Here is a 13262-nt window from a genome sequence, read left to right as displayed (position 1 = left end):
GCTGGCCATTCCCCCTCCCTCCAGCAGGGGGCGCTCTGCTCTGGCAGCCAGCGCTGACCCCAAGGGGGCGCTGTGTTGCAGGGAGTGGGGCGAGGGCTCAGTAGGGGGCACTTTTACTTTGCCTAATTTCAGATAATACTGTATATGGCTGGTTCCTTTTTTTTGCAAGGCTGGATTAACTGCATCGTATTGGCTCGATCCCAGCTGAGGCAAATCTGTATTGCCATCCCTGGAATTCATCCTGTGGTTGTCATTGGAGTTAGGAGGATTCCCCCATCCCTTCTTGTCCTAAACTGTGGTAGTTAAATAGCTGCTGCTTTCCACCCCAGAAGTGGCTGCATCTCAGTGCTGGATGAGTGATGCCTATGCAGCGTCATCATGCAACTGTTTCCCCAGCTGCCCCACCCCAGAGGTGGCTGCATCTCAGAACTGACGGGGAAGATACAAGCACCGGCGAAGATCACGGGCATCTGCATTGACTTGCTGATTTAAAAAAAAAACTGATGCAAATTTATAAGCACTTTGGATGCGGCCGTTGGGCCAGGGGCGACGGAAGGTCCCTAAAAGTGGGGAGGCCATGGGCACCCGAACCATGGCCCCACCCCCTCATGCCATCCCATCCCCCCGAGGCCCCACCCTGAGGCTGCCTCTTCACCCTGAGGCCCACCCTGCCAGTCGCTCGCACTTAAGGCCAGTAATTCCGGCGCCCCTGCTTTGGGCTGCTGTCAGGGCACTCCCAATGGAGTATTTCGAACAAGACAAGGGGCGGGGGCGATCAGTCCCGGGTGACCAGTTTGCCTGAGGGGAAAGGGGTTGCAATGCTGCCCAAACACAGCCCCAGCGATCGGTCCTCGCTTCCACCTCGGGAGCAGATACTTCAGCAAAGCCAACATTTGTTTGCACGTGGGAGTGGCTCTCTGCTTCACGGTGCATATCCCCCAGTTTGCTGTCTCCACCTCACTCCTGTCTGTTCCATCAGATCCGAGAATGACCCTGGGGGGGTGCAAGTTCCCCTTAGTTTACAGTGCAGTGGAGATTTAACAGACTTTTTTTTTCTTTGTAAAGTTTTTCTGATCTCAGCTGGTGCAGGGCCTGTCCCCCGCTGGGGCAGGGACGGTCTCTCCGTGTGTGGCTGTGCAGCACCTGGCACAACGGGGCCCTCATCTCAGCTGTGGCCTCTACGTGTTGCCCTAATACATCTAATACTAAGCCCTCTTGGTGATTTGCTGGATGTGTCAAAGCTGCACAATAAACACAACAAGCAGGCTGAAGTTCAACAGTTGCCCCAGGGCAGACTGGGAGGATACCCTGAGGCGATTGGAAGAAACTCCTGGAAAAATAAACAGCTGATGGGATCCAACGCATGGGCTGTAAGACCGAGTTATCCTTTGCTCTCTACTTCCATGAGCAGTATGGGCGAGAATACTGTGGCAGGGAGTTCCACAGGCAAATGGGGAGCAGGATGCTTCTGCAGCAAAACCAAGATTTGAAGACTAAAAGGAACAAGCCTTTTTGATGGATAGAAATGATGCAAAATGAACAGGCCCGAGCAGAGACCACTGCTCTGAGCCAGGGCAGCAAGGACCAGGCTGGGATATTGAGCTACATGGACCCATGGATCTTATCTGAAGGGGCGGGATACTAGGCTAGATGAGCCCATTGGTGTGATGCAGCCGGGCAGTGGAGATCCCAGGATAGATGGACCAATGGCTGGGGAGGGAGACCAGTGTCCCGGCCAATGACGGAGGCGGGGTCTGGAAATAAACATCACCTTTATTCATATACAGAGGCTATAGAGCATTGGAATGAACATGGAGAATGGGGGGGCGGAGCTCAGCCAGGGCAGGGGGCGGAGCCTGTAACAGGGGCAGGGGGTGGAGCCTGTAGCCAGGCCTCCTCCCCCCTTTTCTCAATCTGTCCAACAGGGGGAGCCACTAACATTCGTCCTCCCCCAGCAAAGCAAACAAGTTCCGGCTTGAGAGTTTCCCCTTCAGCACCCTCCTGGGTGGGGCCTGGGCTGGGGCGCTGCTCCCTCCTCCACTGGAGGCAGCTGGTTCTTCCTCCTCCTCCTCCTCTTCCTCATCGGCATCACGGTCCTTCTCCTCATCCTCCTCCTCCCCAGAGCTGGATATCTCCTCTTCCTCCTCCTCCTCTTCCTCTGAACTGCGCCGGCTGTGCTTGCGGTGAGCCTCCTGCAGGGCGGCGATCTCTGCTGTCTCGGGATGGTGCTCCCACATGGCTGAGGGGGACAGACGGATGGTCAGGGGTGGGCTGCGAGGGTAAACCACCATGCTCTAACCACTAGACCCCACTCTCCTCCCAGAGCCAGGACTAGAACCCAGGGGTCCTTACTCCCAGCCCCCCCTGCACTAAGCCATGAGACCCCCACTCCCCTCCCATAGCTGGGGATAGAACCCAGGAGTCCTGACACCCAGACCCTCTGCTGTAACCACTAGACCCCAAAACCATCTGCAAAAATTTTTTGATTTTTCAACCTGATTCAATATAAAAAGAAAAAAAAGGCAAAATATCAGAATTTCCTGCATAATGGTAATTCTGATTTTCACTCATCTCTTAGATTTTCTATAAGTGCACACACACGCTCACCATAACACACGAGTACATGAACGGTAACATATTTATACAGCACACTTCTGTGGCGAGAACGAAGAAAGCAGTCACTGTTAACTACTCCTGATTATCATTCGTAAACTTATTTTGAATTCAAAGGAGCGGAGACTCTTTAGCAATGAGTAACTATTGATGTAACTGTCTTCAGCACATGGCCCATCAGCGAGTTTATGAACTGTTCCTAAACTACTCCTTGGGGAAAATCATTGCTCGCTAACTTCATTAACGAATTCCCAGGCCAACATCCTCTCGCCTGACCTCCTGCAGAACACAGGCCCTGGTTTAAGCGTGTGAACCAGAGCAGCCCTTTGAAAACATCCAATGTTGATTTAAAAGCTGCCCGTGACCCACCACGGCCCTTGATAAATTGCCCCAATGCCCCTCACTGTTCAAAACGTAGGTCTTTCCACCCTGAATCCGTCTGGCGTCAACTTCCAGCCGTTGGATCTTGCTCTAAAATATCAACAGCATCAATAATCGCCGAGGTAGCGAGGGAAGGATTTTAGAATTCTGAATAGGTTGGATATCGGGATAAACGAGCCTTAAAAACTCATCAGCCTTTCGCTCAGGGGCTGAGGTTAAAATTCTGTCATAGAGGATGGTGCCGAGTCACTGGGGTGAATTCCCAGCCATTCCTGCCTTTCCCTGAGGGGGGCAAGCGGGGTAGAAATATCACTAGCCCAACACAACTTGCCACTGGCTACTCCCCCTCCCGTGGCCATTATAGGCAACCTTCCATTGGATCGGTAGGATCTGGTCCTCCTGCCCAGACTCCCAGAGGGATGCTGGGTAAATACCCACAATGCCCTGGGAGGGCAGTCCCCTCCCCATCCCAGTACCTTTCTGAGTGGAGTAGCCGGGAGGCCGCAGACAGAGGCAGAGGCGTCCGTCCACCGCCAGCCGCAGGATGCTGTTGGCAGCTCGGTACACGTCGTTACGAGCCGCTTTGGCCGTCTTATAACCGCGCTTCTCGGCCCAGGCTGGGGAAAGAGGGCGAGATGGGGTCAGCACGGACCACAGAACCCCCTAGTGCCGCACTGGGGCCAGCACTGACTGCCAGGGGAGAGCGCCCCCTACTGATCCCCCATCCCGCTCCCTGCAGCACAGCGCCCCCTAGTGCCGCACTGGGGCCAACACTGACTGCCAGGGGAGAGCGCCCCCATCCTGCTCCCTGCAGAACAGCGCCCCCTAGTGTCGCACTGGGGCCAACACTGACTGCCACGGGAGAGCGCCCCCTACTGAGCCCCCGTCCCACACCCTGCAGCACAGCGCCCCCTAGTGTCACACTGACTGCCAGGGGAGAGTGCACCTTATTCAGCTGCTGTGCCACTCCCTGCAGCATGGTGCCCCTCTAGCGCTCAGACCCCATTCACCTTCACAGATGTCCCAGGCGCACCACCGGGTCTCGGGCTTGCCCTCCTCGGCATTGGGGTGGCGCAGCTTGAGCAGGGCTTGGATGGGGATACGGCCAGCCAGGTATCCCACGGCGTTGTAGGGCTCCTGGATCTGGGAGATGGGGTAGATGCCAGACAGGATCTGCAAGGAGAGACAGGAAGCAGCGTGGGTGTAATGCCAGCATCCGCCAGCAGGGGGAAGATGTCTCACTGCCGCCATGACCAGGGATTTGGCATAAGTTATCCCAATATTACATGGGGGGAAATTAATGTATGGCGAGGGGAAGAGAACGGAACCCAGGAGTCCTGGCTCTCAGCCCCTCTCCTCTAACCACGAGATCCCACTCCCCTCCCAGAGCTGGGGTAGAATCCTGGAGTCCTGACTCCCAGACCCCCCCTGCTCTAACCACTAAACTCTCCACACACACACCCCAAGCCAGCTGTGGGGCAGTACCTGTAGCTCCCTGTGCACCAGGGAGGGGAAGATGAGGCCGGGGCAGTCGCAGAGGCGCACGGTGGGGGTCAGGAAGTAGGTCTGGAAGTACTTGGTGTGGCCGGGCGTCCGGGACACACTCACCACCTTGTGCCCTACCAGCCCGTTCATCAGCGACGATTTGCCCACGTTGGGGAACCCTGGGGGAAGGGGCAGGGTCACAATGTGGACAGAGCCCCCCCAAGTCCCCACCCAGAAAAAGCCACCCCCCCAAGGTCCTCCCCAAGTCCGATCCAGCCCCCCAACCCCCCTTTTGTCCCCAAATCACCAGTCACCCCCACTGCACGCTCCCTTCTCCCCACCCGCCCGCAAGACACCCCGTGTCTCCCCCTTCATTCACTGCCCCCCAACCAACCACCCCCCTCCACATCCTGCACCACCCCTTTCCTCGAACTCCCTTCCACAGCAACCACCCCCCATTTTCCCACCTGCCCGGACACCGTCCCCCTCAGATGCCCCCTCAAAAACCCCATGGAGATCCCTCGTCCTCCACCCAGTCACCCCTTCCCCTGCACCCATTATCCAGCCACTCCAGCTACTGCCCCCTAATCCTCGCAGTCCAAAGGGGCCCCAAGCAGCAGATCAGGAGAATGACCCCCTTTCCCCCCTCCAGTGCAGAATGCTCTCACCCACACAGCCCACGGTCAGAACGCCGTCCTTGTAGAGCTCCTGGGAAGGAACCCCGACATCCATGGCCACGTCAGTCTGGTGTTCCACCACCACAGCCGCCCCTTCGTCGTCGTCGTCGTCCTCATCCGAGTCCTCGGCGGGCAGGTGGGCGCTGGCCGCGTCCCGCTCGATCTTCTCCTTCCAGCTGCTCAGGTCCACTGGGGAGGGCAAAAGGGTCAAAGAGAGGCCAACCAATGATTCTGTAGCACATGTCCTAGGGCTGGGCAAGTGTTCAGGAAGCTAAGCAGGGTCTGCTCCGCTCAATGTGTAGATGGGAGATGGCTCTGGGGGTGCCGTGCTGCAGGGGGCAGGCTCTCCCCTTGCAGTGCTGACCCCCATGTGGCACCAGGAGAAGCTGTGGAGCAGGGTAGGGGATAAGACAGTAATGACCCTAAGGGGATGTTATAAATGGTCCTCACCTTTCCCAGCAGTGATGGTCTCGCAAGCATGGAGCAGCTGCTCCGGTCCCATGGCCGTGCTCCTGCCCTTCCTCCGCTTCCGCCGCTTCTTAAACACTGACACACGAACAGGGAGAAGCCAGAGGTTAGACTAGGGGCCAGGACTGGGGGGCTGGGAGACAGGACTCCTGGGTTCTATTTCCCAGCTCAGTATTAAAGTTTTCCAATGTCACATCCCAATATCCAGGCACTAATTCATCTGCAGCCAGATCAGAGCCGGCGCCCCCTACAGGGGAAAGGCCCAGAGTCCCATTCCCCATTCCCTGAGCCATCCAGTCCCCCGCCCTGGGGCTGGATCAGACTTGGCACCCCCTAGCGGGGAACGGCTCCGTATCCCATCCCGAGACAGCCACTCCCCCGCGCTGGGGCCGGCGCCCCTGAGCGGAGGCGTTACCTGTGCTGGGATCCTGGCTTTGCTGGGGGTAGGAGGTGAAGCAGACGACGTGCACCTGGGGGAAGCGGGTCTGGAAGTAGTGCTTCCAGGCCACAACCAGCGCCGGCGGCGCCAGATCGATCTTGTTCAGCACCAGAATCAGGTTCTTCCTCATCTCTTTGGTCACAAAGTCGTACAGCGCAGGGGAGAAGTTAATGACCTGGGGGCGGAGACAGGGACGGCTGAGCCAAGGGAGTGGGCTCCAGTGGGTTAGAGAGGCAGGGCTGGGAGTCAGGACTCCTGGGTTCTATCCCCAGCTCTGGAAGGGGAGTGGGGTCTAGTGGTTAGAGTGTGTGTGGGGGGGGGAGGGGGTAGGAGCCAGGACTCCTGGGTTCTATCCCCAGCTCTGGAAGGGGAGTGGTGTGTAGTGGGTTAGAGCCAGGGGAGGCGGGAGAGGAGATGGGAACCAGGACTCCTGGGTTCTGTGACCAGCTCTGGGAGGTTGTAGTGGTCAGCAGTGGTCACCGCCCCATCCATGCTGCCCCCTTCAATCCCATTACTTTCAGGAGCTGGGATGGCAGCAGCTTTAGGCCAGGACGCTGGCAGTTGAGGGAGGGAAACAGAGATCACGCAGGGGCTTTACAGACGTGGGGAAGGGAGCGGTATCCTGGTTTGATACCCTGTAACGCTGGGACACAGGAAGGGACCCAATGACCCACTGGGTCACATCCAGATGCCAAGAGAGAAGGGAGAACTCAGGGTTCCCCTCACAATTTGTATGGGACCCCCAAGAGCCCCTGGGGCAAGGACTCCAATCTCCCGTGTCCTGTGGGGGCTGCCTGTGGACAGGGCTCCTGAACTACCCCCACAGCAGGACCCCAAGGACCCCGGCGGCTGGGAGTGAGGCTCTTCAACCCCCCCCTCCCCACAAGCTGTCCCTGCCCCATTGCCCTGGGATCCCAGGCAGGGGAGGGGCCCTTACCGGATGACGGACGTCTGTGATCAGCAGGATGATGTCTGACATCTCCAGCACCCGCCACAGCTGACGCCAGGTCTGCAAGGCAAGCGGAGAGGGGAAAGCCCCTGACTCAGTCAGTCCCCTTACCCTGGGGCTGGATCAGAGCTGGGGCCCCCTAGGGGGGATAGGCCCCATGTCCCATTCCCCGTGCCCCCAAGCCAGCCAGTCCCCCGCCCTAGGGCTGGATCGGTGCCAGCATCCCCCGGAGGGGAAAGGCCCTACGTCCCCGCTCACCTCCAGGTTATGCTCGAAGTAGCTTAGCTGGCTGGGCTGGTAGGTGCTGTAGATTCCCTCCAGATAGTCCCGGAAACACTTCTCCTCCCGCACCAGCAGCTGCTCCTTGCTCATCTGGTAGCTCCAGGGGGGGCGCTTGGGGAAATCCAGCACTGGAGGGGTGGGGCGGGGGAGAGAAGCGGTCAGTACGGAGGGATCCCAATCTTGAGAAGCTGTGAAAGGGCCCTCCAGCAACCCCAGTGAATGCGAGCCGGCCCCCGGGAACCAGGATTCCATCACCCATACATGGTCCTCAGCCAATATTCCCACCACCGCCACGACCCGCTGTGCCCACACGTCAGCCAGATCCAAGTTCCTCAGAAAGCAAGGCGTCAGCAGGAAGAGGGCAGCCTGGGGAACTCCCCGCCACAGGATGTTTGCACAGACGGAGCCAAGAGGGAGGGGAAAAATTCAGGAGGGTCCTGGCCCCTCCAGGCGATGTCCCTCCCCACTGCAGCCCCTTGCTCACCGGAGCCGGATCTGTAGACGTCCTGTATGTCCAGCTCCTTCTCGCTCTCTGGGACAGGCTCCAGGATCTTCTCCTGAGCCACCTTCTTGCGCCGCTCCAGCTCCTCCCGGCTCTCGCGCTCAAAGTGAAGCCGGTACCTGGCAGCGGGGGGAAGTTACAGAGCATCAGGCCAGCTGGGAGACCCGGGGGCAGAGATCCTAGTTGTCCCAGTTCTCCTCCCCAATGGGGGCTCCCAGCGCTGCCAAGATGCCAATCCAGGTCTCCCACCTGCATCCGGACCCAAACTGACCCTGCTTAACTTCAGATCTGATGAGAGGTGTCTCAGACAGTTGGTCTCACTGGCTTGATCTAGCGCTAGCCAGGGGAGACTGGCTGGGTCATGGGGGTGGAGAATGGCACATGGGGCCTTTCCCCTCTATGGGGCGCCAGCTCCCGTCCGATCCCAGTGTAGGGGGACTGGTGGCTCAGGGGAGAATAAGACATGGGATCTTTCTCCTCTAGGGGGCGCCAGCTCTGATCTGATCATTCCTGTCTGAGTGTAACGCGTTGTGGGGTCTCAGCCCAGCCACCCATAGTGCAGGCGCCCTGTCCCCACGCCACACGCCAGCACTGACCAGCCCCCATGCTGGCAGCCTCATCCGGGAAACTGAGGGCTGAACCGGCCACAGAGTCCCAGCTCCTCCCTGTCCCCTAGGGGCAGATCCCTGCAGGGGCAGGGCTGAGGCCCATGAACAGGGGCGCTGTGTGTGTTGGGGGGAGCTCTCCCGGACCCAGCAGGGAGACCCCCGACGCAGCCCCCTCTCCCCAGCTGATCTGCCATGGCTGGACTCATTGCATAGGGCCTCACAGGCCATAGGGCCCTTCGGTACAGCCGGATCCGCCAAGGTAAACCGCTCTCCCCCTCCACTATAACCCCCCGTCCAGCAGCAAGGCTAGACCTGCCCAGGAGGGGACAGACCTCAGAGCCAACCCCGGAGCGGCAGGTTGGCCTAAATTCATCCCACTGCAGCTATCAACAGGGGTAACAGAGCAAGGGGGGGTGGGGGAGCCAGGACTCCTGGGTTCTATTCCCAGCTCTGGAAGGGGAATAGGGTCTAAGGGAGCAGAATCTAGTGGTTAGAGCAAAGGAGCTGGGAATCAGGACCCTTGGGTTCTACACCTGATTCTGCCACATACGCTCTGTGTGACCGGCTCCGTGCCTCAGTTTCCCCCCGATCATCGCCCCTCATTACCTGTTGGGGTCATAGCTGCGGTCCCCCAGCCTGCGGACTGCTGGCTGCTGGTTGAGTTTCCGGACCTGCAGGGACAGGGACTCACTGTCCGACGTGTCTGTGTGGTCCTCCCGCCGCTCATGGCTGCCACTCCGGCTGTTGGAGCTCGACCTCACGCCATCAGGCAGACCTGGGGCACAGAGAGGGCAGAGTCAGGGACCTGTCCCCACTAGGAGGCGCTGGCTGCGCGCCGGCCCAAGGCAGCATAATGCACCTCCACAGATCAAGGCCCCAAGGTCAGACCCAGGCTCTGCAATGCAGCCCTGCAGGGCCCATGACGCTGCATCAGGGCTGCTCAGAGCCGGGGACACTTGCAGCGTATCGCGTGTCTGCGGCAACAGAGGTGGGGGCTGGATCCAGTCTCCCTCCCACGCGAGACTCCATCCCCCTCAGAGACTGCAGAGGGGATGGCATCATTCCTCATGAAATGGGAGGCGTGTCTAGTGGGTTAGAGCAGGGTGGGGGCTGGGAGCCCGGACTCCTGGGTTCTATCCTCGGCTCTACCACAGTGTGACTCTGGGCAGGCCCTGGAGTTGAGCGAAGGATCGCTGCAGGCAGGAATTTTTGAGGCGCCTCGAGTGGATGTCAGCAGCAGAGCCGATGGTCACCCAGGGGCCGAACTAAAGTTGGGGGAGGAGATTAGTGTAGCCAGGGTGGGGCTCCTTATCAGCCGCTCCCAGCCGGTTTGTGAGGCAGGGCCGAGGAACGCTGACTTGCAGCCTACCTCAGCCTCAACAGTCAGGACTCCCTAGCGCAGGGCACCACCGTCCACCCAGCCCTGGGTCAGAGGCAACCACATGGCATGGCACAGTGTGGGGGCCCCCTGTACCACTCCCTGCAGCACAGCACTCCCATGTGCCATAGTGGGGTCACACTGACTGCAAAGGGAGAGCGCCCCTACTGAGCTCCCATCCCCGCTCCCTGCAGCACAGTGCCCCCTAGCACTGCACCCAACACTCAAACGGCAACAGCGGCTGGAAATACCTTAGGCAACCACAGCTGCCCTTCTGAACAGATGCCCTGGCCGCACTGATCCATGGCCCCCCTTGTGAAGACCTCAGAGGGTGCCAGGGCTGGCGCCGCATGCCAGAGACAAGCTCCTTGGCAAGGCACAGATGAGAGAGTCCTGCACATTGTGCTCCTGACCGGCTGCCAGCTGAATTCTGGGTAACAGGGCTTTAACACAGCTCGGTTTTGTCTGGGAATTGCCTTGGTTTATTGTCTAGGTGCTCAAAGTCCAATGGTGCATCTCAGTTTGGGGATATAGGGCCTTTCCCCTCTAGGGGTGCCAGCTCTGATCCAGCCCCACTTGATACCACTTTAACATAGCCTGTTCTCTATTTTATAGCTCTCGCTGAGTTTTTGCCTAGCAATTTCCCTTGTTTACTGTCTTCAATGCTTTAAGAACAGGCACCAGGCTGCATGCGCTCTCTCTCCAGGGGACTGAGCCCAGAGTCAGACTTATGCGGGGGAGGGGGGGAATGGGACATGCCCAGGGCAGGGCTTGCAACTCCAGGACTGGCTACCCCCAGATATTAAGCTGAACTGGGGGCTTGCTAGATTGGTGCCTGATTGCCACAGCACAGCACTGGGGGAGAGCACCCAATTGTTTTGCTCGGAGAGAGGGCCTTTGTGCCCAGGGAGGTTGTCTACATTTCTACAGGGCGCTGGGATACTGAAAGGCCTCTCGCCTGCCTAACTCCCCCACATTAAATCCCCCACCCCCACCATGCTCCAGGGGCCCTAGGCAATTTCAAGTGCCAGGATTGAATCAGCCCCCAGATGTTGGGGTGGGGGAGAAGGAAAGGTCAGTGCCCAGATGTTTTGGGATGAGAGGGGGGGTTCCCCCAATATTGGGGTCGGGACATGTATTTTTGGTAAGGAAAATGTTCACTCCCCAGCTGTTGGGAACGGGGAGGGGGGGGGCAATGGGTCAGTCTCCAAATATTGGGAAGGGGTTTGGTGCTCAAATGTTAGTGGGGGGGAGAGGGAGGGGGGTCGGTGCCCAGATGTTAGTGGGGGGAGAGGGAAGGTCAATGCCCAGATGTTGCTGGTGGTGGGGGAGGGGGGCGGTGCCCAGATGTTAGTGGGGGGAGAGGGAAGGTCAATGCCCAGATGTTGCTGGTGGTGGGGGAGGGGGGCGATGCCCAGGTGTTAGTGGCAGTAAGGGAGGGGGTTGGTGCCCAGATGCTTGTGAAGGGAGGGGGAAGGTCAGTGCCCAGATATGGGTGGGGGCAGGGAGGTCGGTGCCCAGATGTTGGGGGAGGGGGGGGGGGGGGGGGGTCGGTGCCCCGATGTTGGTGGCCGTGGCCCCCTCCTCACCCCGTTTCCGCTCCCTCTTGTCCTGCAACTGCTTCTTCTTCTGCTTGGCGCTAAACGGCCTCTTGCGGGGCATGTCCCGGCCCGGCCGCCGTCCCGCAGCACCGGGAGGGAAGCGGGAAGAACCACTCTGCAGGCCCGAGGGGGAGGGGGGCGGAGCAAACCACTGTGACTGGAAGAAACCACTGAGAACCCGGGCGGGAGAAATCTGGGAGAAACCATGGCGGAAGGAGGAATAAACCACTGAGACGGGGGGGGAGAGGAAACTTGGAGAAACCACTGAGGAAGGGGGGAATAAACCACTTGGAGCGTGGGACAGAATAAACCACCGAGAGCCGGGTGTGTGGGGGGGGTGTGTGTGAAATTTGGGAGCAACCGCTGAGGGAAGGAATAACCCCCTCGGCAACTGGGAGAAACCACTGAATGGGGGGGGGAGAAGAAACCATATAGATCCCAACAGAGCGGGGAGGCAGAATAAACCATTAAAAGATATGGGGAGGCAGAATGAGAAGGGAGAGGAACTATTACGAACAGACTAGTCTGGGCTAAACCATTTAGCTGGGGGGGATATCAGAGTGGTAGGAGGCTGGGATAAACCATTCAGATCTGGGGGCAGTAAGACTGGGTTGTACCATTAGAGGGGAAACACTGGGCTCTACCATTTTTGTTAAAGGTGGGTGCAGTGGGCGGAATTATTTACAGGGCAGAGATGTGGATGAACCATTCTGTTGCTGGGGGTGAGTGTGCTAGGACTGGGTTGAACCATTTTGAAAGGGGGAGTGATTTCAACCATCCCATCCCTTCCCATTTAGGCTCAGGAGGAGGAAACACGGAGACAATGATAAATCTTTCAGTCTAGGTGTATGGGAGCAACTGGGCTGAACTACTCAAGATAAGAGAACAGGAGGGAGAGTGGATTAGAGATGGAACCCAGGAGTCCTGGCACCTGACTCCTAGTCTCCGTGCTCTAACACACTAAACCTCACTGACCAACCAGAACTGGGACAGAACCCAGCCCCTCGCCACCCCCTCCGAACCCACTGGACATGTCAAACTTTACATTATGTATACGTTTTTCTCTTGTTAATTGATAGATGATAACTATAACCTAAGTAGATTTGTCTACCCTGATTCTGAGGCAGCTGGATAGCACATCAGTTTCTTTGGGGCTCTGGGAACATTTAATGTCCAAATCAGACCATTTTTCACCAACAGAAGTTGGTCCAATACTATATGTTACCTTGTCTCATGTTTCAACCAGTTAGTTTTGTGAAGAGAGGGTAGGATACTTCATATGTTTGACCAGGATTCATGGATTCTATTCCCAGGATCATCCCAGCCCCACCAGCATGATGGCACATGCGAGGTCATGCCACACTGGGTGGCAGAAGGGACCATTTTTAGGAGCATGCTGTCCCATTCCTGCTGGCATGACAGTGTTTGCGAGGTCACGCCACATGTGGGGAGGGTGGCGTGCTCTTTAAGAGCCAGAGGGGGTGGAATCACATTCCCCCAGCTGACACCGCGGTCCCCATACTGGATGAGGGACGAACCTTTTAAAAAGAGACCTGCCTGGGCATGTGGCCTCCCTGGGATGGAGTTCCTCTGGGCAGCATCCACTGTCTCTTTAGACGCCTTTAAGGAGCGCCGGGCATTGTCGGCGGTTCTCTGCCTGGCATCCCTCCTCCAGATCCCTGATATTCAACCGTTGACCCTCTCTCCTGTCCCTGTTGCCCCCCTAGCGCTTGCTCCCGGCTGCGCTTTCGTGGTTCCTCCCCCTAAATCACCTGGTCCAGCCTAGCACCTGCAGACAGCACAGCAAGGACAGGAGTCCTGGCTCCCAGCCCCCCACCCCGCCTCCCAGAGCTGGGGACAGAACCCAGGAGTCCTGGCT

At 58.3% G+C, this 13262-nt stretch overlaps 1 protein-coding gene across 1 annotated transcript; it reads right to left on the bottom strand.

The window, feature by feature from the left end:
* Positions 1–1753: 1753 nt before the first annotated feature.
* On the bottom strand, positions 1754–11556 carry GNL1 (G protein nucleolar 1 (putative)). The gene is made up of 12 exons (XM_034757573.1): positions 11372–11556; positions 9011–9179; positions 7779–7915; positions 7271–7422; positions 7001–7072; positions 6040–6238; positions 5607–5702; positions 5148–5345; positions 4480–4658; positions 4005–4167; positions 3471–3611; positions 1754–2239 (listed from the first exon to the last, which is right to left on the bottom strand). Exons 1-12 carry the CDS (start codon positions 11442–11444, stop codon positions 1935–1937), a joined length of 1884 nt encoding a protein of 627 aa, XP_034613464.1. The 5' UTR covers positions 11445–11556; the 3' UTR covers positions 1754–1934.
* Between the last annotated feature and the right edge of the window lie 1706 nt (positions 11557–13262).

This window comes from Trachemys scripta, unplaced genomic scaffold (genome assembly GCF_013100865.1).
Source record: "Trachemys scripta elegans isolate TJP31775 unplaced genomic scaffold, CAS_Tse_1.0 scaffold_28, whole genome shotgun sequence".
Classification (NCBI taxonomy): domain Eukaryota; kingdom Metazoa; phylum Chordata; order Testudines; family Emydidae; genus Trachemys; species Trachemys scripta.
This window is presented reverse-complemented; position numbering and strand designations above follow the sequence as displayed.